We start from the raw sequence: 25,634 nt of genomic DNA, 5'->3' as shown, positions 1-25,634 counted from the left end.
TCCAACAGAGGGTTAGTACTGGCTGGCAGCCTCTTGCATTTTATTCGAAATCACTTTCTCCTGCGCAGCAGAAATACAGCGCGTACGACAGAGAACTGCTGGCAGCCTACATGGCCATTAAATATTTTCGTCACATGGTGGAAGGTCGAAATTTCATCCTATTTACCGACCACAAACCGTTGACGTTTGCCTTTCGGCAAAAAGAAGACAAATGCTCACCTCGACAGCTGAGGCAGCTAGATTTCATTGGCCAATTTACAACGGACGTCCGCCACTTAAAAGGAGCTGACAATGTGGTTGCAGATGCTCTTTCAAGGATAAACATCTCTACAATAGAAATGCCAACTGCAATTGATTTCCGAAAGATGGCTGAGGAGCAACAAACGGATCCCGAGTTGCGAGAGATTCTGTCTTCAGACACAACTTCATTGGTTTTGCAACCTCTTCCTGTAGGTGAGCCTCCAGTAACCTTGCTTTGTGATGTGTCCCATGGTCGTATCCGCCCATTCGTACCAGAGAATTTTAGGCGTGAGATTTTTAGATATTTACATGCACTGTCACATCCAGGTATACGCGCATCGGTAAAGATGATCAGCGAAAGATATGTTTGGCCTTCCATGAGAGCCGACGTGAAGCTATGGGCTCGTACGTGCTTACAGTGTCAGCAAGCAAAAGTGTCACGACATACTAAAAGCAAACATGGTAGTTTTGTACCTCCTAGCGCTAGATTTGAGCATGTTCACATTGATATAGTGGGACCACTTCCCCCTTCTGAAAACTTTAGATATTGCCTTACCTGCGTCGATCGTTTTTCTAAATGGCCAGAGGCATTCCCTTTGGTGGATATATCGGCTGACACGATAGCAACAGCTTTTTACTCGGGGTGGATAGCTAGATTTGGACCACCACTCAGATTAACAACGGACCAAGGTACACAATTTGAGTCTGCACTCTTTCAAGCCCTAACCAAGTTCCTGGGTACTTCTCGGCAGCGCACAACACCATACCATCCAGCTGCGAATGGACAAGTCGAAAGATTCCACCGGCAACTAAAAGCAGCCATCATGGCACATGGAAAAGTGAAATGGTCCTTAGCATTACCGACAATCCTCTTGGGATTCAGAGCAACATGGAAGGAGGATCTGGAAGCGACAACTGCAGAGATGTTATATGGTGCTCCCATTAGACTTCCAGGGAAATTTTTAAGCCCAGCAGTGGACAGTCCCGATCCATCTACCTTTGTGGGGAAACTGAGAGAGGTAATGCAGCGTCTATTGCCTCCTAAACCACAGCTACACGGTCCGCAGACAGTGTTTGTAAGCAAGGATCTTGGGTCGTGCACGCATGTGTTCCTCCGGACGGATGCACTCAGGAAAAGTCTCCAACCTCCTTATGAAGGCCCATTTCGGGTTCTCCATAGGACCGAGAAAAGTTTCAAAATCGACAAACATGGGAAAAGACTCACAGTGAACATCGACCGTGTGAAACCTGCCTATGTTTTGCACGATTGCGACAGCACTCGACATACTGCGTCAGAGTTCCCGGCTCAGCAAAGTACATCAGCAGAAATACCAGAGAGGGTTACCCGACCAGAGACTGTCACTCGCTCCGGACGACGTGTTCGGTTCAATCGTCGGTACTCCTAAAATCTCGCTGTCGCTGGTGGGGGGCTCCTGTAGCGGCTCGCCACTAGCGCGGAAAAAATGCCAACGCGGCGAGAAGAAGAGAAACCGGTTTCAGCGGAGATAAAAGGAAGAACTCGACCTTCGACCCTTCACTTGATCTCTGGAAAGCGAGCGGTGAGCGACTTCCTGCATCCCGATATATATATTATTTATATAGGCTACAAAATTATACGATATATCATTTTGTATGATGTGATAGTTATTATTTTGCGTTCTGTTTTATTATGACTAATAACAATTAGGACCAAAATCCCCAGAAAATTTAAAATTTGTTATATTATCTATAATGACTAATTGGAGTAATCAACATCTATTTGTAACGACACAGTCTGATTTCAAATTTAGTTCCAACGGTAAAAAGTTGTTTTAGTAAACTGTTTAACGACTATTTTGAATTTAATTCTTTTATAAATCTAGATCTGTGTTGTATAGTGCTGTAGGTTATCTAATGCCGGTCATTGGAGTATTTTCCAAACTAAATGAAGTTTTACAAACTCATACTTATAGTCGTAATTTTTCCTTAGTTATAAAGTTACCTGTACTAACTACCCTAGCAATAAGCAAACCTTATAATATAAGGTAAGGTTAGAATGCATCCATATTGTAACAATATTAAAGGTAACTTTCGCATTATCACGTTTTTAAGCACAGATTCTTATTATAGAATTTTTTTTCTCTCTAGTGGTGTATGACAGCTGTCCTAAAGCTTACAGTAGGGGAATATGGTGGCCTCGAACACTTTTTGATGAAATTGTGGAACAAGACTGTCCTGAAGGCTCTGTCGGTATGTACTTTCCGTTTATAAACAAAAACTTTTAATGGTAAAACAAAACAAAACAAAAACTTTCAGATTTAATATACATGTTGTCTGAAACCGGCATTTCACATTCATATAACAGTCAATATACTTTCATCAATTTTCGGGCAAATATTTAATGTTTACGAAATAATTTATGAAGACATTGCAGTCAGCTCTCATGATTTAGTCATTTAAGTAATCTCAAGGGTTTTTGAAATAATTCATTAAAACTGGGCATTGTGTTTGAACTTTTATTCATTTTAGAGGGATTATTTTTTGCTAAAATATCTAAGGGTGAGACTGGGCAGAATTTGAGAGCATCAATAAACTCATGTTATTATGATGTATAATTATGATTTTTCATTAAATATTTAAGTAATTAATACGAAATTCCGTAAATTTTCAGAGGTTGAGGTAGTGATCACGTGTTGTGTTAAAAGAGAAAAATGAGTTTAAATTATCATAGGAAAGATCGATTGATTAATTTATAATATTGACAGTCTGTCAGGCACCACTTTATAAAAACTGAAAATTAGAATGATTAAACCAGGACAAGTATCCGAATAGGATTTAATTGGCATTTATTTTTAATAGCTCCATTAATTTTACTATTTTTGGAAAAGCTAATGAAAAAGATAAAGTTAAAAAGTAACCGCAAGAACGGAAGTTTGTGTGTTAACATCGCTGTTGATATGAAATAGGAAAATGATAATTTTCTTGATTGAATTATGCCTATATTTGTGAAAACATCTAGCACACATTAAATAAAATATCCATACGCCATTTTTTTTCTTGGGTGTGAATGTTGTTTAAGAAAGGGATCAATGATCCCGATTCAAATTCGAAAGTAGTTTCATTTAAATCATTCAGGCTTTCTATCTTGTTTCAAGTCTAATCTTCCCATCGTAACAAAAGTAAAACTCATACAAATAATTATGAGTATTAACGAAAATCTCCATGAAAACCATAATTAAAATGAGCAATTATTATAGAAACAATTATTGAAATGAATGATACTTCTGTGGTTTGTTAGATAAACAAAACTTCGGGACAGGAAAATCATGACTTACCCAGTTCCTCTAAATATTCGCCAAGCACACTCATGCGAGTTAAGCCAATCAAGAACAAAGTTTCCTCTGTCCAAGTGTGAATGATTGGATAGAAAAATGCCCTTCATCATCTGATATCAATAAAATATTGAGACCCCGTCCACAAATATTCATAGCATGACTTAGAGACGAGCTGCTAGTCTGAGACAATCCTCATTAAGAATAATTACCTTAGGAGTAATCAGCAATATAAACAATTTTAATCCTAAATGACAAATTTGTGCAAGTCAGTTCTAATCGCTTTTACTCGCCGAAATTCATAGAGTTAATCTGCTGAAATAATAATCAGTGTAAACGAACGTTATGAAAGTAATCATTAATATGAGCATTTAAACTGTTAAATGGCAAATTCTTATAACTCGTTTCTAATCGCATTCATGCATAATGTTTTTATAACAAAAGAAAACGTGTTGCCTTCAAGCTAGCTATTTCTTAATGATCAATTTTTATTGCATAGGAACAGCAACTCGTTTCTGCAGTGAACAGCATGGTTGGGGAGAACCAGATCTTTTCGGATGCACTAGTTTGTCATTTGTGGAATTGGCAGATCAGGTACTATTAAAAACTTCATACTTCACTAATTAAATGAAGACATTTTTCTTACATCTGTCATCATTATACATTAATTAACATTGCATTATTTTTTAGTTAGGAAATCTTCAGAAAGGATTGATGGAACTGAACACTTCGTTAGTTGTTGAATACGCACACCAATTGCAAACTTCTGTGAATAAGACTTTTCCATTATATGGAAATGATGTTTTGATTTTCAGTCTTTTCTTTCATCAGATTATACAGCATGAAAAACAAAAAGCTGGTCTCGATCTTAGCCATAGACAAGACCGATATTTCATAAAAGTGAGTACAAGATTATTTGTTACTAAACGCTTTTTAAATATTTTTTTTATTTAATATGAATTTTTCAAGTTGTAAAAAAAGAATGCCTTACTCTTCTGAACAATAATAGTTTATTTTGATATTTTAGGAAATTAATTATTATTTAATAGACTAGCTGAATCAAAATTTGACTTCATATTAGTGGAGTATCTTGACTTTATATCAGTATTTTTTTCTATTCAAATCAAATTCAAAAATAGATTTAAAATAGAATTCAATTTTAATTTCAAACAGATTTCAAGATTCCGCAATATTTATAATACTGATTTAGGAAAAGATGAAAAAGTAGAGAATAATTAAAATAAAAAAAATCTTTCTTTTAGTTCACTAATAAAATTATCTTTAAAAATTATTTTTATATTATATTATTCTATTAAAATTATTTTTTTATTAATTTTATGAAACTATAATTGTAAAATAGTTTCTTCAGTACTTGAAGAAAGATAGATGGTTGCAGTAAATAGATGCTGAATGAAAAAAAAAATCACTACTTTAATTGTTTTGCTTCTCTTTTTTTAAGCATATACCGGAAGGAATTGTATAATTTTCAAAAAGATTAAAAATCGGAACTAGCTTCAGGGTGGAATTTTGTATATGACTTTTACATCAAAAATGCAGTTGCCTACAAAACTTTGGACAATATTCGTCTGGAATAATAAGTCTTCTGTCTCTCCGTCCGTGTGAATATAAACACGATTTCTCAACAAACGCATCAGTCTAGACTGATAATATTTGATAATGGTTTTATCAGCAGAAGTAAGGATTTGTATCAAGTTTTTGTTCAGTTTCGTTTTCATTTATTCCTGTGCGCATAAAATAGATATCCCAGAAATACACCAAGCTAAGATGCGATTTTTACATCAAAATCATAGATCTGTGTTAAATTATGAATACAACAGGTCAATGTGCATTCGTGATTCCCTATATTATACTACGAAGCTAAGTTCAAAACGTCGTGTAATGTGCATTTATCCGGCAAAAATGAAAGGACAGCACATCCACAATTTTATATTGTACTTTTCCATAAAAGTTTTTGATTGTTTTTATGATATTGTCGAGCAGTTTTATTAGTCTGGTGTTACTATTTGTACTTGATTTTCTTAATCTATTTGTAAATCAGATAACACGAAAGTGAACGGCATATGAATTCTACATATACGTTATTTTTTTACAGAATCTTATTCATGCTGCAAATGCGGTACTAGATCCGATTTATTTGGATCACTGGAATCAAATTGCCGCTTCAACCGGGCGAGGAATAGAGATGATCATGGATTCATTTGAAGAATACTTACGTGTGCTTATTAAACACTTTGCTGATACATTTACCAGGCCATTCGAACTAAATGAAAAGAACATTGGTATTTCAAATAATTTTTTACTTGTTATGCATCAATATTATTTGTTTTAAATTCTACTAAAATAAGAAAATTTTGGAACTTTTTTTCAATTTTTTAATGTTAAAATGAACTTTGAAATTTTACCTACAAAATTACTACTTTCTTTCTTGTTCTTTCGTGTTTTCCTAAAATGATTTTGATTAGATAACCCATTTTAGCGCTATACTTCTAGTCTTGTACGTCCCTATCGAGGCCGGGATAACCTGGTTGGTAGGGCAATGGATTCCCTGCGTTGTGAGTTCGAACCCCGCCGGTCGAAGACTCTCCGTGTGTGTGTGGTGGCTGGCGCACGTATGAATCTGTCGTAGTCACAAAGTCCTTTATGTCGAGAGTAATACCATTGGGGGGACTGGTTTAGAGGTGATCGTTCTCTGATTCCGGTCTAAATTACGATCTGTGGATGAAATGCATGAATGGAGTCTATCCCGTAAAAAGGGTTGCAACGTGTGAGTAGCTAGTTGGCGCTAATGAAAAAACAAGACACGCTCATCCGGCTTAAATCTCTGAGAGACAATTGTCAGAGGGCTTTTAAAGTGCCATTAGTCACAATACAACGTCCCTACCATTTGTTAGAACATCAACTATCCTCCATTGGAGAAATAAACCATTTTAACAGTAACGGCAATCCTACTCGACTGATCCTTGTGTCTGTTGTCTGTAGACCGTCCTGACCTATCAAGTTCCATCTGCCCTTTGCCATTTTTCAATCTGCTTTCTTTTTACTTCGAAATAGCACATTGCAGTGTTATCCCCTCGGGCCCAGTATGCCATTGCAATCAAGTAGTACACTGAATGCTTGACATTTCATTTTTCTTTTGAATAATTATAAATACCGTAAATTAAAATTCTAAGTCATGTGAAAACAAAAGAGTTGACTCAGTTAATACTCAGTATAAAAATAATTAAATTTACTGCAGGTTTCGAAAATAGTGTTAATAAATAATTTAAATTTTGAATGTAAAAAAAGGTATATGAAAAAAAAAAAAAAATACGAACAATGGGAAACTAAAAGTTTGGACTTCCATTTCAAATTTGCAGAAAAATAAAAATAAGAAGAAAAAACAAACAAACATTGAAATTCTTCATTCAATTCTAAACAAAATCATGATAACATGAGGCACTAAAATAATAATACAAGGAAATTAAATTATAAAGAATATTATAAGATAAAAAATCTATAAACATTCACTGAAAATTAAAAATATATTACAAATGTGATAAAAAAGCCAAATGATTTTGAGATTTCTATAACTGCATTTCGCTTGTACAAGTATATTTTAACCTCCATATTTTTCATTTAAAATAATTTTGTAGTTTTATTGCATTAATAAAATTTTGTTTTCAAGAACGATTTATTGTTTTCTTATTTAAACTAAATTTGCAAAATATAAAGTTATTATTACAAATTACTACACAATTACTACTTGATGTTTAATTTCAAAAATCCTTTTCTTTTCTTTTTAGTGTTTGGGGTTGATACCGTTTCATCATCTGATGTATGGATTCCATCAGATACTCAAAATGCTGAAAATGAGACTAAGAATCTGGATGTATCTCCATTTGTGGAACTGCATGCTACTGATGGAGCACAGAAACCGTCTGTCATTTTTCCTAAATACAACAATTATCCCATTAGAGAAAATTTTGAGAGCCACTCAGCCGAAATAATTCTTCCTCTTAAGAGTATTGGAATTAAACATTTTGATGGTAAAGTTTTTCACCCTTCACATCTTCCATTCTAATTTATTTATTAGCTTTTATGTGTAATTAGCATTTATTTCTAAAAGTTCAGTATTTATCAATTTAGTTACGCAAAATGATGAAAGAATATGAAGGAAATTCACGTCTAAGGCAGTTTCAAAATTTTTCTATAGAGTCACATAATATGTTTAGGCACGCCTCATAGTTAGATTTTAGATTTGCTTATTAATGCCTGGAAATTTGGAGAGAAAAAAAACAAAACAGGTGTATGTTATTTTCCGCTACTATGTGCTTCATTTTTAAATTACTTTTATATTACGTAATACCAGCTAGAGAAAGCTAGAAATAGTGGCAAGTTTTATATATATATATATATATATATATTTTTCTGAAAATTGGTCAATCGACTTTTTCTGAGGATTTAAGCCTGTTGTTCAGCCTGAGGATTTAAAATGCCTGAAATTCAATTTCAGAGATGCAGAATATATTGATTTCAAGACTGAACTGAAAAAAAAAAAAAATCCCATAAATTTGCTGTTCAAAATAAATCTTTAACCTTTTAGAGTAAGCTTTAATTTAAATTTTTGTATTTTATTACTTAGGATTGATTTTGTTTGAATGAATAATAATCAAGCAAATGGTGTTCTTTCGGGAAGATAAAAAGAAATCTCCTGAACATAAGCGTTGTTTGCAATTTTCAAAAGATTTGATTTACTCATATGTTTCAGAATTGACAAAGATATTCACAATTTAACTTGATCGATTTATATAATATAGGAATTTTGATGTTAGTCCCATTTACCCAAGTTTATTGATCGATTAGGATTAATTAATTTCGGTGGATCTTAAGGTTCCAAAAATCCTTAATACCCATTTAGAATGATTATGTGGAATGTTAAAGAGCCTTTCAGGACCAATTTAGTCTATTGGAGCTCAATTCTTAGCAAAATTTAATTTGTGGCTTAACCTTATCAACACAATACCGTTACTCGCTCATTTGAGTGTGTAAACATAAAGAAAATCACTTCATTCTATTGTTATAATATATAAAGACCGGACCACTAGCATTGTAAAATAGATCTTAATTTTGCTTCTGTTCCATGAATGTGAATGCAGAATGAACTCTTTTGGTTTTTCTTTCCTCACAAGAAGTTACGTATTATCATTTGCAATGGGAAAGTTAACTACCAATCATTGTGTCGTTAAGGAAGGTGACAAACTTCGTATTCATAATACAACTTCTGATTCCTATACATCTTTTTAAAATTATTTTGGGAAAGATTTCATGTTCAGGTGTTTTCGTTCATAAGATGTGAGTCAAAGTAATAGTACCAAGAATCAAAGATAGAGACTACAAACTAAATAAATGACTTTCAGGCATGATGACAAGCTATGTTAAAAGGCAAGTTTCACTACACTTGCAGGAATAAACACAAAATCACTTGGAATTCTTCTTTCCAGTGCAGACATTCATACTGCCAAGTTACATTTTCAGGAATAATTAGAAGAAAAAAAGTCTGGAATCTGGCTTTGTAGTCCTTTGAATTCTTTCGCTCTTCGAAATGTAGTTCTTTTAAAATCCAAAACGACCGAAAGTGTAGACGATAGAAGATAAATATTTCCTTCCCCTTTCTTGCAATGAAGTATTCGTTTGCGACGTGGAGATTTTTGTATCGCCATATTTCTAACATCCAAAATATTTTGACTAATGAGGGGCTGTGTACAAGTTGTGATAATACTTTATAATTTCTAAAAGTTTCATTTTTTACCTCTGTATATTATTATAACATGTTAATTAACGAAAGACATATTTGATGCGGAAACATAACTTTAAAATGGTACTTGCGTGTTCATTAAAATTAAAAATCATTGTTGCGTCATATAATTTAATAATTCAAAAGTTCTCATTTTTTACATTTTAAGAATAATTAATCTACATAACTCACTATAGACACCTAATATATTTTTAAAATTTAAGAAAATTTTTGATTTATTTAAATTTAAACAAATTTATTTAAAAAGCAATTACCAAATTTATTTACTAGTATTTAAAAAGAATACAGTTCCAAAGTTGAAAGCTTATTAAGATATATGTAGATACATAAAAAAAATAACTTCATTTTAAAAGCAAAATAAAGAATTTTAGAATTTAAAATGACAGAACATTATAAGATGCAACACAGGACGGGAGAATATTCACCTGGACAAAACATTCTCTTGCTAGCTAACATTTACAAATACTGTAATATAGGTATATTGTCCTACGTAACCAAGTCATAATGTCTTATTTTCCTTTCAAATGCTTTTTGCAATCCCAGAATTGTTTCTAAACACAAAATGTAAACACCATGAAAAAATATATAATTTTATCATTTAGAAGCCTTTTAGTAAGAAATTTTACTAGGTAGCAAGCAGAAAGCTTAATTTAATGTAGGATCTGCCCTCACACAATTTCTGGAGACCTCAATCAACAGGGATAGTGGGAGAGGGAGCAGCCATTGTCAAATTGAAAAGGTCACTCAGCACCGTTTTTATACCCTTTGTTTACCACATTATTGATTACATAAAAAATTTACGTCAAGAATTTTTTTCTTGATTATTTAGGAACAAACTTAAAGATATAAGGAATAAAAATTGTGATTATTACATTATCATAGTAATTCATAGCAATTAAATGAGATGGTACTTTAAAGTACCGCAGGTACACAAGGAGCAAAAAATATCAGGAGTTAAAATTGTTTTGAAATTAATTTATTTAAAATCTTATTCACATTTTATCTATGATTGATGATATTGATAAAAGCAATTATTTTTTCATTGCAACATAAAAATACGTTACAAGAGGTACATTTAGAATGTGGCTTTCTCTTAATGCCTTTTCGGAGCAAACTTCGCATCGACCAAAAGAGAACTTACAAATGTTGGCCAATGACATCCCTTATTTTGGGGGCGAATTTCATTCGACACCGTAAAGTTCTTTTCCCTCTGCTTATTGCTGCCAAGATGTGGTGAGATATTTTGTCCATTTTCAATTGATTTTGGCATTCCTCTCTTTTTTCTTTCTGATCCTGAGAGTGTGAGTAAACACTGATCCACTCTCCTTTGATACTCCTGTACAGATACTGATTCATTTAACTCTTTATAAGCAACATAAGAGTTAATCAAAGTCATTTCAAAAGAGCATTGCATAAAATAATCGGTTCTTCACAAACACCACTTCTTGGATTTTCTGTCTCTGTCGTATAAGGAACGCAACAAATCGGGTTTATCAACACCTCCCATTTGTTCATTGTATTCTTTTACAATATTAAGTGCGAGTACATCCAATTTAGATCCATACTTTTGTGTCCTTTGAACTGTGCAAGTTTCATTTCAGTGATAATTCAATAATAAATGAACACACCTATTATCATTCTACTTGATATAGGAAATTCCTTGATCGGTTATCTGATGATCAAAGTCTCCATGCTGTAAATCTTTATCTCCAGCAAGTTTTAGGAGGTCACGTCGTTCTGATCTGACTCTACCAAATGTATAAATATGCTGCGGTTTCAAATATTCATACAGCTGGAGTGATCAATAATAATTCTCCATTGTGATGACATGGTAATTTCCCAACTTGTTTTTTGAGCACTTTTTTCTTTGTCTTGATATACGTCAAATTGGTAAATACAGCCAGATATGTCTGCTCGACACCATAACTTGTAGCATCTTTTTATTGGTTTCATAGGATTGATCAAAGATGATCGTCCCATGAAAAGAACCATACTCTCATCTATCGATTGATACTGTGTAGGCAAACGAAGGGTTTGAAAATTTGCATTCAAACTTGTTATGAAAGGCATCCTGATTATTTTGAGGAATTCTAGAATTATTATTCACATGAACATTAGCCAGTATTTGAAAAAATATACTGGGAGACATGGCTTGAGAAACAATTTCCACCGAAATATCCATGTCATTTGCCCAATAATGGCAAACTTTAGGCAATTCTATGATAGCTAAAAAAGAATTCCAAACCTAAAAATCCATACAGTTCTTCCCTTGTGATAAGAGGAATATCTTTACCTTTTTGAGTACAGTACAGATTTGATTAAAAAAATAATATTTTCAGTGTTGTCATTGGTGAAAAATGTTAAGAAAAAATCCACTGTTGAAAACAGATTATCAAAAAGAGGAGTAACAAATCCAGAATTCAGGGAAAATATGAATACCGTGGTAGAAGAGGAAATCCGCTTCATCTGAACTACTTTCTGATTCCTTTACCTGAACGTCTGTGAAGTAGAAGGGGCTGCCAATGGGGTAGATGTAGAAAGTGTCGCTTCATCTTCAATCTGTTGGTGTATCACTGTCCTCTAAAGACAAATTTTGGAAAATATACAATGCTTCTTCTACACTCAGGCCTTTCCTTCACAGCATGACTGAAAGGAAATAATTAAGTCTTATAAACTATTTATAAAAACATGTAAAGAATTATAAAAACAGGTTTATAATAAATAAATTTTATGATTCCTACAAATAATATTAATTCGAAAAATATTAAGATCAATTCAACTGCAGTAAAATTTAATGAACAATAGATAGCCTGTCATAAAAATAATTTGCAATTTTTAAATTTTTTTTATTAATAAAGTTAGGATCTTTAAAATATAAAACTAAACTCATAAATATTAAGACGAAAAAATCAAATATAAAATATTCACACAAAACAAATTCGCTTTTACTTACGGCAGATCACATATCCTCATAATTGACAAATTTTTATATATATATATATATATATATATATATATATATATATATATATATATATATATATATATATATATATATATATATATATATATATATATATATATATATATATATATAGCATTGTTATATAGATTTAAATCTTTGAAATAAATTCCACTTATTAATACACAATATTTTTTTGAAATAAAAACGCAAAAACCCAAACAAAAATGGTTACAAATGAAAATTTTCCCTTCACTCATCATTTGTTTGACCAATGGTTTTATTATTGGTACTTGTAAGTACCCGTCAATAAAACAGGTTGTAAACATTTAACAAATATACATAAATATATTTTAATCTTAATATTATCATTAATAAAGTATTAACAAGCAAGAAAAAGAATATATTTGCGACTTACTATCGATTTTGGAGGTGATACATCAGTAAATGCAAACGCAAGTGACGAGCTCATAATGGCGTTTGTAAACAGAGACAAGACGCTACCTTGGACGAATACACCTTCAAGGAACCCCTAACGCCATCTAGCGTGCATAAAGAATACTATATAGATTTGGTACTTTTAACTACCGATAATATTCCAACCTCATAGTATATTTTATTCAATTTTGAATCTTATGTAAGTACCGTCAATAAATATAAAGTTAAAAATATAAAGGATAGAGTACACTTGGGTTGTGGAGGTCGAAAAGGTTACTCTATCCTAATATCATTGAAGACTTTAAAGCAATGGCTTTATTTTTTTCTCATTTATCTATTTGTACATGATTTCTTCCCGGTTCTTTCAAAGGAAAGTTAGTATTACATCAAAAATTTCGAATCTCTAGTAAGAGATCGCACAGATAGGGTTCTGTAACGCTGTAGATTTTTTGAATATTCGAGTCTATTGGTCGTTATATTCTGTGTGAAGCATCTCTTTAGAGTGGTATTTAAGAAAATGCATGATTTATTCGAGAGAGTGTTTCTGATCTAGCACCAAATTCATTACTTCTTGGAAATTCAAAATTACCAGGCCTAAATCGAATAATTTTTGTTTAACTTGAAATATATGTTGGATGATAATCTAAGATATCAATCATTCGCCCGCCATTTATAATTTATTGTATTTATTTATTAGCAAGCATGTAGAAAATATAGAAAATGATGTGTGCATGTAAAATAACTTATAATGAATAACGACTCTTGCTGATGTTATAGAGAATTCTATATGATGCACAATCATTTCCAATTACATAGAACTCTTATCATCTTCAGTTCTATATAAATGGAATTATAATTCCGATATAAATCTATATAATTTATATATAAATTATAAATCTATATAATAAAATTAATTATTGCATTTGAGTAGAATTTTGTTTAATAAAAATAATGAATATTCTGTATAATGAACATGTTAGCTTTAAAAAATGAAAGAACAAACATTTAAAACAATGATTTTAATCAAAAAGTGTCTTAATCTTATGGCTTTATTTCTATAGTTCTAAGACGCGAAAATGCATGAATAATCTCATTCATTTGCAGTGAATTTGCTCGTGGCATTTTGTCTATTTGAATTACTATTGAATTCGATTAATAAGTACAGTCTGTGTTTTTAATTTTTAAAAACCCCTTCTTTGGAAAATTTATGAAAACTATTTTCAATAAAAATTCAAATAACTCTTGCTAAAACGGATTTTTCTTTACAGATACCACTAATAATCATGTTGGCTCGTATAAGAAAAATGCTGTTGTGGGATATGTAATATATTCTACAATGGGACAACTTATTCCAACTGTATTTGATGATTCAGTGAGGTATTTATTTTGAATATTTTTTTTACTAAGGTATTGTTATATATATTCTGTTTTAATGTCACATAAATAAATTTTAAGCAATATTTAAACTACTTATTGCCTTATTATCCACCCTTTATATAAATGAAGTAGGTATTTAGCCTCTTTGTAATCAGATATTTCTTTCGAATATCGTTACAGGAGGCAATTATTGTGTTAAGGTACACTATGCAATGTTACAATTTCTCAATCTATAGGAATTTATTTATTGATTCGAAAGGTTGTTGACGTTTCTGAATCACAATATTTTGCTAACAACTTTTAATGCAATTGAAAATAATAATAATTATTATTTTGCATTGTAAAAAAATTATAAAAAAGTGTCATAGGCTTTGCTAAATCAAACTTTTTAACTTTCTGAGCATTTTTTAAAAATTTTTTGGACTTCACATTCAATTTTATAATTCATCATTAAATTAAGATACTTTTCAAAATTTTCATGAAACATAAACTATCTTTGGTCTCCTACCGATTGATATATTTTTTGTAACATGAAATTTTTTTAAAAATTTTGCACCAAAAGGGAACTTTTTTTGAAGTTTTGAAGTATAAGGCCCTTAAGCAGAGACCAATAGAGTCATAAGTAACTTTGGAAGAAAGTCTTGTCCTTAATATCTTGAATGCGAATGAAAAAATAACATAAAAAAAGATGTAACCTGCTTGCAATCTTTTCAGATTCGAAATTCAACAAGGATAATATGTAAAACTGTTTCGAAAATTCTCGAATGGTTTTAGGTTAAAAAAAAGGCGTAAAATTGTCATAATTTAAAAACACTTGGTATGAGTGAAGAAAAAATAATAGACAAAGTTTCAGCCGCAAATATAATATTTTTCGGAACAAAGGAAGGAGTAAAACAGCTATTTTCTGTATCGGAAAGAAACTTTCTTTCAACAAATATGTTTTAATATAGTAAAATCTGATCTAAATTTTTCATGCTAGACTTTGTTGACTTTTTGTTTTGAAAACGAAACGAGGCACTAGAATATAATTTAATTGTTGTAGTTTATCATTTATTTCTGTTGAACGAAAATATTTATTCTATTGCATCTTGTGAAATGTTATGGTTTCATCTAGAATAAATTTGAAAAGGGGAAAGTTACATATAAATAAATTTACATATTTTACACTGACTGATCGTTGAAAAAGTATTAAAAAAAATCTTTAGAAAGTAAAAAGAACAATCCTGATGATAGCTAACATGACCGAAATTAAGATATAAAACTTAATTGGTGAAATTTTTTTCATATATTCCATAAGATTTATTCCATCCGTTATTTTAAAATTATTAACTTTTATACAAAAAGATATTTTATTTATGCAGATTTAATACTTTAAAGGAAGAGGGAAAGTAGTATATGATAACACTCATAAAATGGAAATTAACGTTATATTTAATGTTTAGAATTACTGTTAGCCAAAAACAGTTAGCCACTGAGAAAGTGGTTGATCAATAGCATGATCATGAAATATAATATTATTAATTTTTTTTTTAAATGTAGAAGCTCCAATTGTGTTTTTAATACGTTTTTTCTTTGCAGCTTTCATGGAATTCCTGTTGGTGTTAATGCTCCGATTTTGACTGTCGTTGTCCAATCAATTAACACTTCTGACGACCATTCTGGACAACATTTAAATGCAAGATTGCGCTTTCGAGTTTTTAATTCGACTGGAACTAGTCCTCAATGTGTCTACTGGAGTACCAACGAAAAGTTAGTTTGCAAAGATATAGCTTATCTTTATATGAGTGATTAATCAAGTTATAACAAAACATTAATCTACAAATGTATTGCCTATTTAGACATAAATGATTATTGAAATTATAATAAAACTTTAATTTTGAAATGGTTTTCGTATTTTGATATAAATGTTTGTACACATTAGAAAATACTTAAACGAACTGTATCTATTCAAGAGAGAATGATTTTATATTTTTAGCTATGTTTTCTAATTTGACAAATTTGTACTGACTTTCTTTTGCTTTTTTAGAAACTATGAGATTATTATCACTTCACAAGAATTCATATACTAAAATAGTATAAACGAAAATAAGCAAACTAAATAAAATTAATAGGAGTATCATATTAGTTTCCTTTATTTCAATTTAATTTTAAAATGAAATTTTGAAGTTAGATTCTCATTAAAACGTGTTCAAATAATTTTTGCATCTCTTGCAGACATCTCATCTTTTCTTAACAGATGGCAAGTACTTGAAAGTGAAAGTAATATATTACAACTAAGTTGTAAATTATTATTATAGATATTTTCCTGATATAGTTTAAATTTAAATGAATCTCAAATGTAGATCTTATAGTCTATCAAAGGGTAGGGAAATTATAATTATCATATACAGCAGTACACATATAAATATAGAATTTTTGATTCAGTTAAATGTGACTGTGTATTTTATGTTTCGGGTATTTTATTATTCGTTATGAAAATGAATAATTATAAGAGGCAAATTAGTCACTGATTATTTTTATTTTTCAAATAAAAGTTTTTAACTAGCATTTTTTAAATTTTAATGACATATATGTTTATTTTTCTTATCTATTCAAACTGCCTGATGGTACATCTTTTCTTTTAATTTACAGCCGGGGCCACTGGTCCAGTGAAGGATGTAAAGTTGAATCATATATACCTGATAGTCCATACGTCAATTGCAGTTGCAATCATTTAAGCAGTTTCACTGTAATAATGGAGAAAAGTCATAACGAGGTTTGTTTTTTCTTTGTTAAATTTCTTTTAAGTAATTGGATCGAAATAATATTGTAGCTATAACGAAGTTTGTCACACTAGTATTTTCTTCTTCATATTTTACTTAATAAAATCAAACTAATATTAAAAACGTGGAATATTTTTCTGCTCCTATTTTGACTTAAATTTAGCAAATATAGTCTGATACTTTTTATATTTTCAGTTTGTTCCCTCTGAATCTCTTGTACAGAATGTGGTTTCGTATCTCGCTATTGTCACATCACTAGTTCTCCTGGCGTTGACGTTTCTGGTTTTCTGTTTATTACGTGGCTCTCAGACGAACAGCAATACAATTCACATCTGCCTTGTCAGTTGTATATTTGCCGCGGAACTCATTTTCTTGATTGCTCTTAAATCGAGACATACCCTTGTTTTTCAGCAGGTAAATATATTCTTACTGTGTGAAATCTTTAAATACTTTGCAAAAAATTCAACATTTGTTATTTGTAAATAATTTATTACAATTCTTTTTTCAGTTTCCATGTAAAATGGTTGCCATTCTATTGCACTTTTTGTTCCTTGCAATCTTCTCTTGGCTGCTAGTCGAAGCAATTCATATTTTTAGAATGATGACCAATTTGTGTGACATAAATCATGGCCCCATGCATTGTTATTTTTCAATAGGATTTGGTAAGTGTATTATTGATCAAACTATTTCACTTTCATGATATAAAGGGTGCCTTGAACTTTTGCAACAGAAGAATGCCGGATGATAGAATGTAGTAAGAGTAACAACATTTGTCATCGAACTTTAAATTGCGTTATATTCGCACTGGAAGAAAAAAATAGTGTTACTTGTCCATTATAGGCAAATGGGGTTTGACATTTGATAACATCAAGCATCAACTTATTCATCTGTACATTGATGAAGAAATTCACTTGTTTTAGATTCAAAGACCTTAGAGGCCAAACAAGCAGACCCAGGCATATACAATTTTTCAAATAGGAGCTACAATCAATGACACACACAATTAAGTCAGATAGTAGGCAATATTATCACGCTAAAGATCTTGCATTTTTAGGCTGGTTACATACAAGCGGATTTTTCTCACTTCGGAAAATCGCCGCCGTGCCTACTGCAGTGCATTGAAGTAAATTAGAGTTTGCATTCTAAAAGTATTGAAATAAATTACAGTTTGCATTCTAAAAGTATTGAAATAAATTAGAGTTTGCATTCTAAGAGTATTGAAGTAAATTAGAGTTTCACTTCTGATAATAATTTAATTAAGTGAATTGTATGCCAATTAATCATCGGTTGGGCAATAAATTATTTAAGCCATTAATTTTAAATGATGTAAGTTAGTTTATAAAAAGAGGTACATTTTTCTATAACAGTATCTTATATTTCGTGTACTGCACCAAAAAATATAGAAAATTATGAGTAACTTACAATATTTAGTGTTGAGCAAATAATTCTACTTCTTCATTACTTGGATATTAAGCAAATTTATTTCGAAAATTGATCGTTTTCAATTCTCTGACCGATGCATAATATACATTGATTGTAATTATGTATATTAATATGAATGTGTTATAATTTAAATATTAATATTTAGGCAAGCACAAATATTGTATATGTCTCTTTCTTGTAAAAAAATATCCATTTATTTATTTATTCACTTTTTTACTTGTTGTCTCCTCTCCATATTTTAGTCAAAGAGTAGCGTTGCGTTGCTTAGCTTCATAATAAAATACATCTTCATTATATAAAAGAAAAAATTCAGAGGTTTTATATTTTATCCTTTTTTCTTCTTGTTAAATGAGGAAGATAAAAATGATGAGAAAATGAGGAGGACAACTTATTTCTCATAAACAAGGAAAGCTTTTTGTAACCTGTAACCTGTTTTGTTTTGTTTTTAGCTGAAGAACCTTTCGGAAATAAATATAAAGGTATATAAAAGTACTTAACATTTTAGGTTAATGATCCGAATCATGAGCTGAAATTATACTATAGAAATTTAATCAATTTTTAAAAATGATTTGATTTTCTATTTTAATTAGCTTTTTTTCAAATACCACCCATATACCCATGGAGTAGTCAATGAAAATGTGTTCAGTTACGTTTAAGATATTTATAATATAATAGATATTTTTTTGTAGCTCGGTCATTTCTGAGACATTTTTTTTTCTTTTGTAATTTTAGGTGCACCTGCTCTAATTGTTGGATTGTCTGTTGGTGTTAGCGTTGATCAATATGGAAATCACTTTTTGTAAGCAAAAGTATTATTTTTTAGCCCTTTATTTTCTTTTAAGAAAATGTTGTTTTATAATTTGGAATATTCTGCAGGCTTATTTTGACTTTGCGCATTAGATCAGCAAAGAAAACTCTGCAGTAATTGAAAATTTTAAAATGTCATTTGCTCTAAAATATCGATCTGAAATGTTATTAAAGTATAATTCCTACTGTACTATATCGTCAACAAAATTCTATCATTTTTCATGATAGTGTTATTGTATAAATGTTTCAATTTGAAACGATCTTTTTATAATATATTTGCACATTTTTGTTTTATGTTTCTTTCATAATATTCTGAATTTCCTAGTGAGTTACGAGTTTGAAATTTTGTGCACTTCCATATTCTTGATGAAGATACGCTATTTTACTATCTTTAGAACTTCATTTCGAGTTAAATGTTAATTATATTAAATTTTGATTCGATTACAAGTCTATCACTTTATGAGTACCAATGAATTTGAGAAACAAATAATCGAGACATAAAGGTAGAAAATAAAATATATTTTGCCGTTTAGTTCATTAATAAAATTGCATTTAAAAAAAACCTTGTTAATGAAATTTTTCTATGAGAGAACATGATTTTGTAAAACGGTATTGTAAATGTAAAGATAAGGTAAGTGTATGTAAAAAACCGTTTTTAATGAAAAATTTTCTATGCGAGAACATGATTTTGAAGAAAGGCCCTGATATTTTGATAGTTATAGCTTTCGCTTTTAATATTTTACATACATTTGTTTCCGATTAAAAAATGTTTTACATCCGTCAGACATAGTGAATAATGTATTGTAAAAATGTGTCTTTTGTGTAAATGTATTAGGTTCTGCGATTTTAGAATTTTTATTTACGCTTTTTCTAATACTGTTCTACAAAAAATTTGCTTATATTTGTTTATCTAGTTGCTGGCTATCTGTGCATGAAAATGTGGTTTGGAGTCTAGTCGGCCCTGTTTGCGTTATCGTTGTTGTATGTATTTTTTAAATAACTTTATGTCTTTTAAAGATAAACATACTTACTTAAAATTTCAAATGCAGTTTATTTGTTTACTCTACATATATATAACTTAATGAAATCCGACGCTGCTTTAGTTTTTGGAAGTAAGCTACCTATTAGTTGTGGATAGGCTAAAATAATTGTATCATTCTTTCCAAGGATCATTAAAGGGAACATAATACGTTATGAGTGTGACTAATTATGCAAAGTAAACATTACTAATATTTTCAGGATTTATGTATATGCTAAGGTTAGTTCAAATGATTTTTATTTATAATGGAATAGTATTACTAATAATAAAATATTATGAATAATATTATTTGTAGCATTAATAATAACATCTATTATTGAAACTAAACGAAATTTTTATTGGTTTTTTTATAATAATAATTGCTGTTAATATTAATAGTAATAAGCTATTGTTCATTCTAAATGAGTGACACATATTATAAATATACAAGAATTTAAAAATTTCCTCATAGATATTCCTCATTTTACTGTGAAGTATTATCTAATATGAATAAATTCTAAAAAATCTATCACTATATAGTGAAAAAGATAAGAATTTAAAAGCAATGGAATGTTAGTCTAAAACGAAATTACCAAATTCAATTAAGCTGTATTACCAACAGTTAGGAACGTAACATAGCATTTAATAAATCGCATAACATTTGAAGGTCATAAATTTCTTTTCATGGATTTTCAAACGGCAATTCATTTGAAGGTAACGAAGGAAAGAAAAAGAATATAATAATTTATAGAAAAAATAAATATCACTGTTTGCATTTCTGTTCAACTCTATGCACTGTTCTTAATAAAATACTTTTCTGCACTCTGACTGTTTAATGAATTTTCTAGAAAATAATTCCTTTTAGAAGCCAAATAAAAAAATTAATAAATAAAAACATTTCACTAAATGATAGTTTGTTTATGCGTTACTTGGTATATTTATACGAAATATAAATCTGCTCAAGGAAATTATTAATGTATACAAACCATATTTTGTCGTTGTAAATAAAATTATCCAAAAGAATGTATTACTTGATTGCACAATAATTCATAATTAAACACATTTTTGTTATTTTTTTGTATTAAGAATGCATAGTATGATTTTTTGGAGGATTTCTGGCTACATCAATTGATGTGATTATGTTAAATCTTTAATTCATTCCTTTCCCTACTAGATTCTTCTTATTCGAAAATCTTTTTTTCCTCTACCAAAATAGAAATTTTAATAATATTTCTGTTTCGACAGAGGAAAGAGATTTTTAGATCATTCTCAATTACTTTAAAATAATTTTTGTATGACTACATATATGTACCTCTATTTATAACACGTCAAGGTCTAGTCAATTGAATGGACTATGTGAAAATAATGCACGAATATGACAAAAAGAGAGGAAAAACTGGAACCTTCCATTGTTAAAATAAAACCCACGCACACACACACAAAAGATCTATTATAAATTTGCACAGGATATCTTTTGGATTCAGCTAGAACTTTTGGGTGTGTGATAGTAAAACGTATAATTCTTGGAAAGCTATTACACCGTCTATTGCATACATTCATTTTGTACAGAAACAAAAAATCGTATAACAGAACAATATTTACTTTTACCTTGATTGCAATTTCTAAAAGCATTTCAATTTATAATATTTTTTTCAGGTTACCCTGTTTGTGTTTATAGCAGCCTTGAAATCAAGCCTGCAATGCAAAGATTCTATAATGGATTTCGGTAATTTAAAGTAAGTATCGTTTTAAAAATACTATTTTTAATTCTTACAGAAAAGTTAGCTCTCTAATAGTGATAAATACTTGAATATTAAAAAAAATTCAGTTAATTTTTGAAATTTTTTTATTTTTAAACATTATATACGAAAAAAGCGATTCACTTCCAGTGCACTTATTTGTAAAAAATGCTATACATAATTTATTTGGAAATATTTGTTCGAAATATTTTAATAATAAGAAAAGGGCTGCCAGTTTATAAGAGTAACATTTTTACTTACATTTATCAATTTTTTTAATAATGACATAACAAAAATACCTCCACTCTACAGAGCTGTTACTCTGTTCAAATTGTTGGATAAATAAATATTGGATAATATAAATAAAATTGGAATAATAAATATTGGATAAATATTGAATAATATAAATAATATTGGATAAATATTGAATAATATAAATAATATTGGATAAATATTGAATAATATAAATAAAATTGGAATAATAAATATTGGATAATATAAATAAAATTGGAATAATAAATATTGGATAATATAAATATATTGGATAATATAAATGAAATTGGAATAATAAATATTGGATAACATAAATAAAATTGGAATAATAAATATTGGATAATATAAATAAAAGTGGAATAATAAATATTGGATAATATAAATAAAAGTGGAATAATAAATATTGGATAATATAAATAAAAGTGGAATAATAAATATTGGATAATATAAATAATATTGTATAAAATAAATAAATATTGGAACTTAAGGGGCCAAAATAAAAATACAGATTACCCAAAATTTTAAATTAAGGAAACCTGAATGGTTTCAAATGAACACAAATGAGCACAAAAAGAAAGCCACAATTTTAAACATAAAATGGCAACAACAATTTATTTTTAAAATGTAACAGCTTTTTTGGATAATTCAATGTTTCTATATAAACAATAAAGAATTAAGTTATAATAATTATGAGTTTTAAAGACAGTAATTTCATAAAAGTTCTTAATAAATAAATAACCTTAATAAATAAGTCGCATAAGATATTTTATAGCTTGTGCGAACGTAAAAATATATTTAACTACCAAAAATAATTTAGATATAAAAACACCTTTTAATTTTTAAAAATTTTGATTTCGAACTAATTAAAAGAGGTTCAAATTATCCATGATATTTTAACATTATTTTAGTTAGAAATTTCATGGATCAGAAAAATATTCATAACTTATAAAATATCGATAATAATCATAGATTTCATCATAATACATCGCTAACAATATATTCATAATGTATTAATAATACAACGAACAATTCGTAAATACAAGCTATTCATCGAAATGTATACTTATTTGTAGATTCAAATGGTGAATTTTTTTTAAATATTGTATCGATTTTCTCTTAATCCTAAAATCTAATTTCAATTCTAATTAATTTCTAAAGTTCTATCTTAATTCAACCCATATCAACTTCAATGTAAAATGCCCTCTTATTTCCTGATCCCATTCCATTTTTTTCTATTTAATTAATTTAATTGAAGCTTTGTAAAAATGCTTTCGTCAGGGAAACACAAGGTAGGAAAAATTATTACAAACTGGCATACCAATAATAATCATATATATTTACATATTGTTGAAAATAATAACACTGGTGATAAAAAGGTCAAGGTAGTGAATACCTCAGAGGAAACTTTTCCACTTCTGATTATAATTAAACTATACTCTGTTATTTATTGTGTCAGTATGCTTTTATATTCTAATATGCATACAGACCTTGTAAATGAAGTAAAAATTGATGGACCAAGGTTCTTATATACTTCATAATTAATGGCACGTGATGGTTAGAATAATGTAGTAAATACCCCAGGGGAAATTTTTACACCTCTGACAGTCATTAAGCTACCTTCTATTATCACTTGTGCCAAAATACTTCGAATTTTCCAAATACAAATGTTTCTTTTTCTCAAATAACCAAATATTTATTATATTATATTTTTTATGCCCCAAATATTTATTATAAAAATATTTTGAATCTTGTGTTTATTATATTCATTTACAAATGTTTTGTATGAAATCTTTGATTTTTGCATTAATTAATTTTAGTTCCAAGTTTTCCATTTGATATTTTTGAATTATTATTTTCATTTTCAAATTATTTATATGAAGTTTTTAAGTCTTATGTTTATTAGTTTCAGTTCCAAGTGTTTAATATGAAATCTTTCAATTTTACAATTATTATTTTCATTTCCAAGGTTTTTTTTTTTTTTTTTTTTTGAAATTTTTGAATCTTATGTTTATTATTTTGAGGTTAAAATATTTTATTTAAAATCATAATTATATTGATATTTTATTTGGGTGAAATCATAACAATAATGATATTTTATTCAATAATTTAATATTTCTTTTCTAATTTAATAATTTTGTTGAGGACTTTCTAGCATTTAAGAATAATATGCCATTACTATCCTCACCAAATTTCCTCAATTGAGTTTTTACAGAAGAATAGTCAAAATAACTTTGTGAATAATATCATTTAATTTTTAATATTATGTTGTAATTATTGATAATTATTTAGGCTTTTATAATATTTTCACAAATATAATTCTTAGTCTTTTTGTACTTCTGATATAAAATGATGGATGGGATTTCTGTAGTAATGTAAAGGTAAGGGAAATTTTGGTATCTCTATTAATATGCTAATATCACTTTTGAAATACTTTTAAATATTAACCTCTTAATTGGTCACTACTGTAGGGTATGGTTGTGTGTCAAAGGGCCCTAACGCACTTCCACGTCTTTCGGTGGTGGGAAATTGTAATGATATTTTAAAATCTAATTTCAATTCTAAATAGTTTCTAAAGTTCTATCTGTATTTAGCCCATATCAACTTCAATGTAAAATGTTCTCTTCTTTCCTGATCTCATTCCACTTTTTCTATTTAATTAATTCAATTAAAGCTTTGTAAAAATGCTTCGTCAAAGATTCCCACGCTCCGAGTGAAGAGATACAAAATTGACACCCAAGCAAATACTTCTAAAAGATACCTGTGTTTCCCTTATCAAATTCGACACGTGTGAGAAATCCCTATAAAATTCTAATAGTATGTAAGCATCGTGAAAAATACTTCCCCTCACTTTTAGCCTTTCCTCATTCCGTTTTGTTTCATTCTGTGTTGTGATCGTCGCTTCTGCTTGTCCATAATTCGTGCCTCCCAGGATGGAAATAAAACGAAGTTAAAAATTCAAAGTGTCTTCGACATTTCTTTAGTTTACCAGACAAGTGTTCTGGACTTTTCTTACTGTCTCCAGAAAAGCATTCTGGAACTTTTTCTGCTAGTATAAAAGCAGAAGATTTGTCAGTTACTGTATTCTTAGTTCTGAGTTCAATTAATAAATTTATTTAGCTCTACTTCTTGTGTGTGTTACTGAGTTCTATACTAACGTATCTACGTGACAATATATATATATATATATATATATATATATATGTGTGTGTGTGTGTGTGTGTGTGTGTCCAAAAGAAAAGGAACAAGCCGTTATTTCCTTTACTATTTAGCTATTTAATTAAATAAGGTCGACAACTTTATATAAAAAAAACAACTTTTGTTTATGTGGAGATTGATAATAAAAGGTTTTAAAAATTAAATTTTTACGCGCCCATACTGTATGAAAGAGTCAATTAGTAAAATGTTTCTTTTAGCAATCATCCATGCACACTCAGAGATTAATGTTTCTG

General features: G+C 29.4%; 1 protein-coding gene across 1 annotated transcript in view; it reads left to right on the top strand.

Moving 5' to 3' along the window:
* Window positions 1–25,634, top strand: part of LOC129960238 (protocadherin-like wing polarity protein stan) — a 170,080-nt gene that overhangs the window by 129,114 nt on the left and 15,332 nt on the right. Inside the window, exons 17-29 of the mRNA XM_056073501.1 lie at window positions 2,368–2,469; window positions 4,051–4,145; window positions 4,242–4,451; window positions 5,665–5,851; window positions 7,355–7,597; window positions 14,035–14,143; window positions 15,722–15,892; window positions 16,775–16,898; window positions 17,101–17,319; window positions 17,414–17,567; window positions 19,081–19,147; window positions 20,070–20,136; window positions 21,830–21,909. Of these exons, the coding sequence (XP_055929476.1) occupies window positions 2,368–2,469; window positions 4,051–4,145; window positions 4,242–4,451; window positions 5,665–5,851; window positions 7,355–7,597; window positions 14,035–14,143; window positions 15,722–15,892; window positions 16,775–16,898; window positions 17,101–17,319; window positions 17,414–17,567; window positions 19,081–19,147; window positions 20,070–20,136; window positions 21,830–21,909 (1,828 nt within the window). The remainder of the gene's footprint in view (window positions 1–2,367; window positions 2,470–4,050; window positions 4,146–4,241; window positions 4,452–5,664; window positions 5,852–7,354; window positions 7,598–14,034; window positions 14,144–15,721; window positions 15,893–16,774; window positions 16,899–17,100; window positions 17,320–17,413; window positions 17,568–19,080; window positions 19,148–20,069; window positions 20,137–21,829; window positions 21,910–25,634) is intronic.

This window comes from Argiope bruennichi, chromosome X2 (assembly GCF_947563725.1).
Source record: "Argiope bruennichi chromosome X2, qqArgBrue1.1, whole genome shotgun sequence".
Taxonomy (NCBI): Eukaryota; Metazoa; Arthropoda; class Arachnida; order Araneae; family Araneidae; genus Argiope; species Argiope bruennichi.
This window is presented reverse-complemented; position numbering and strand designations above follow the sequence as displayed.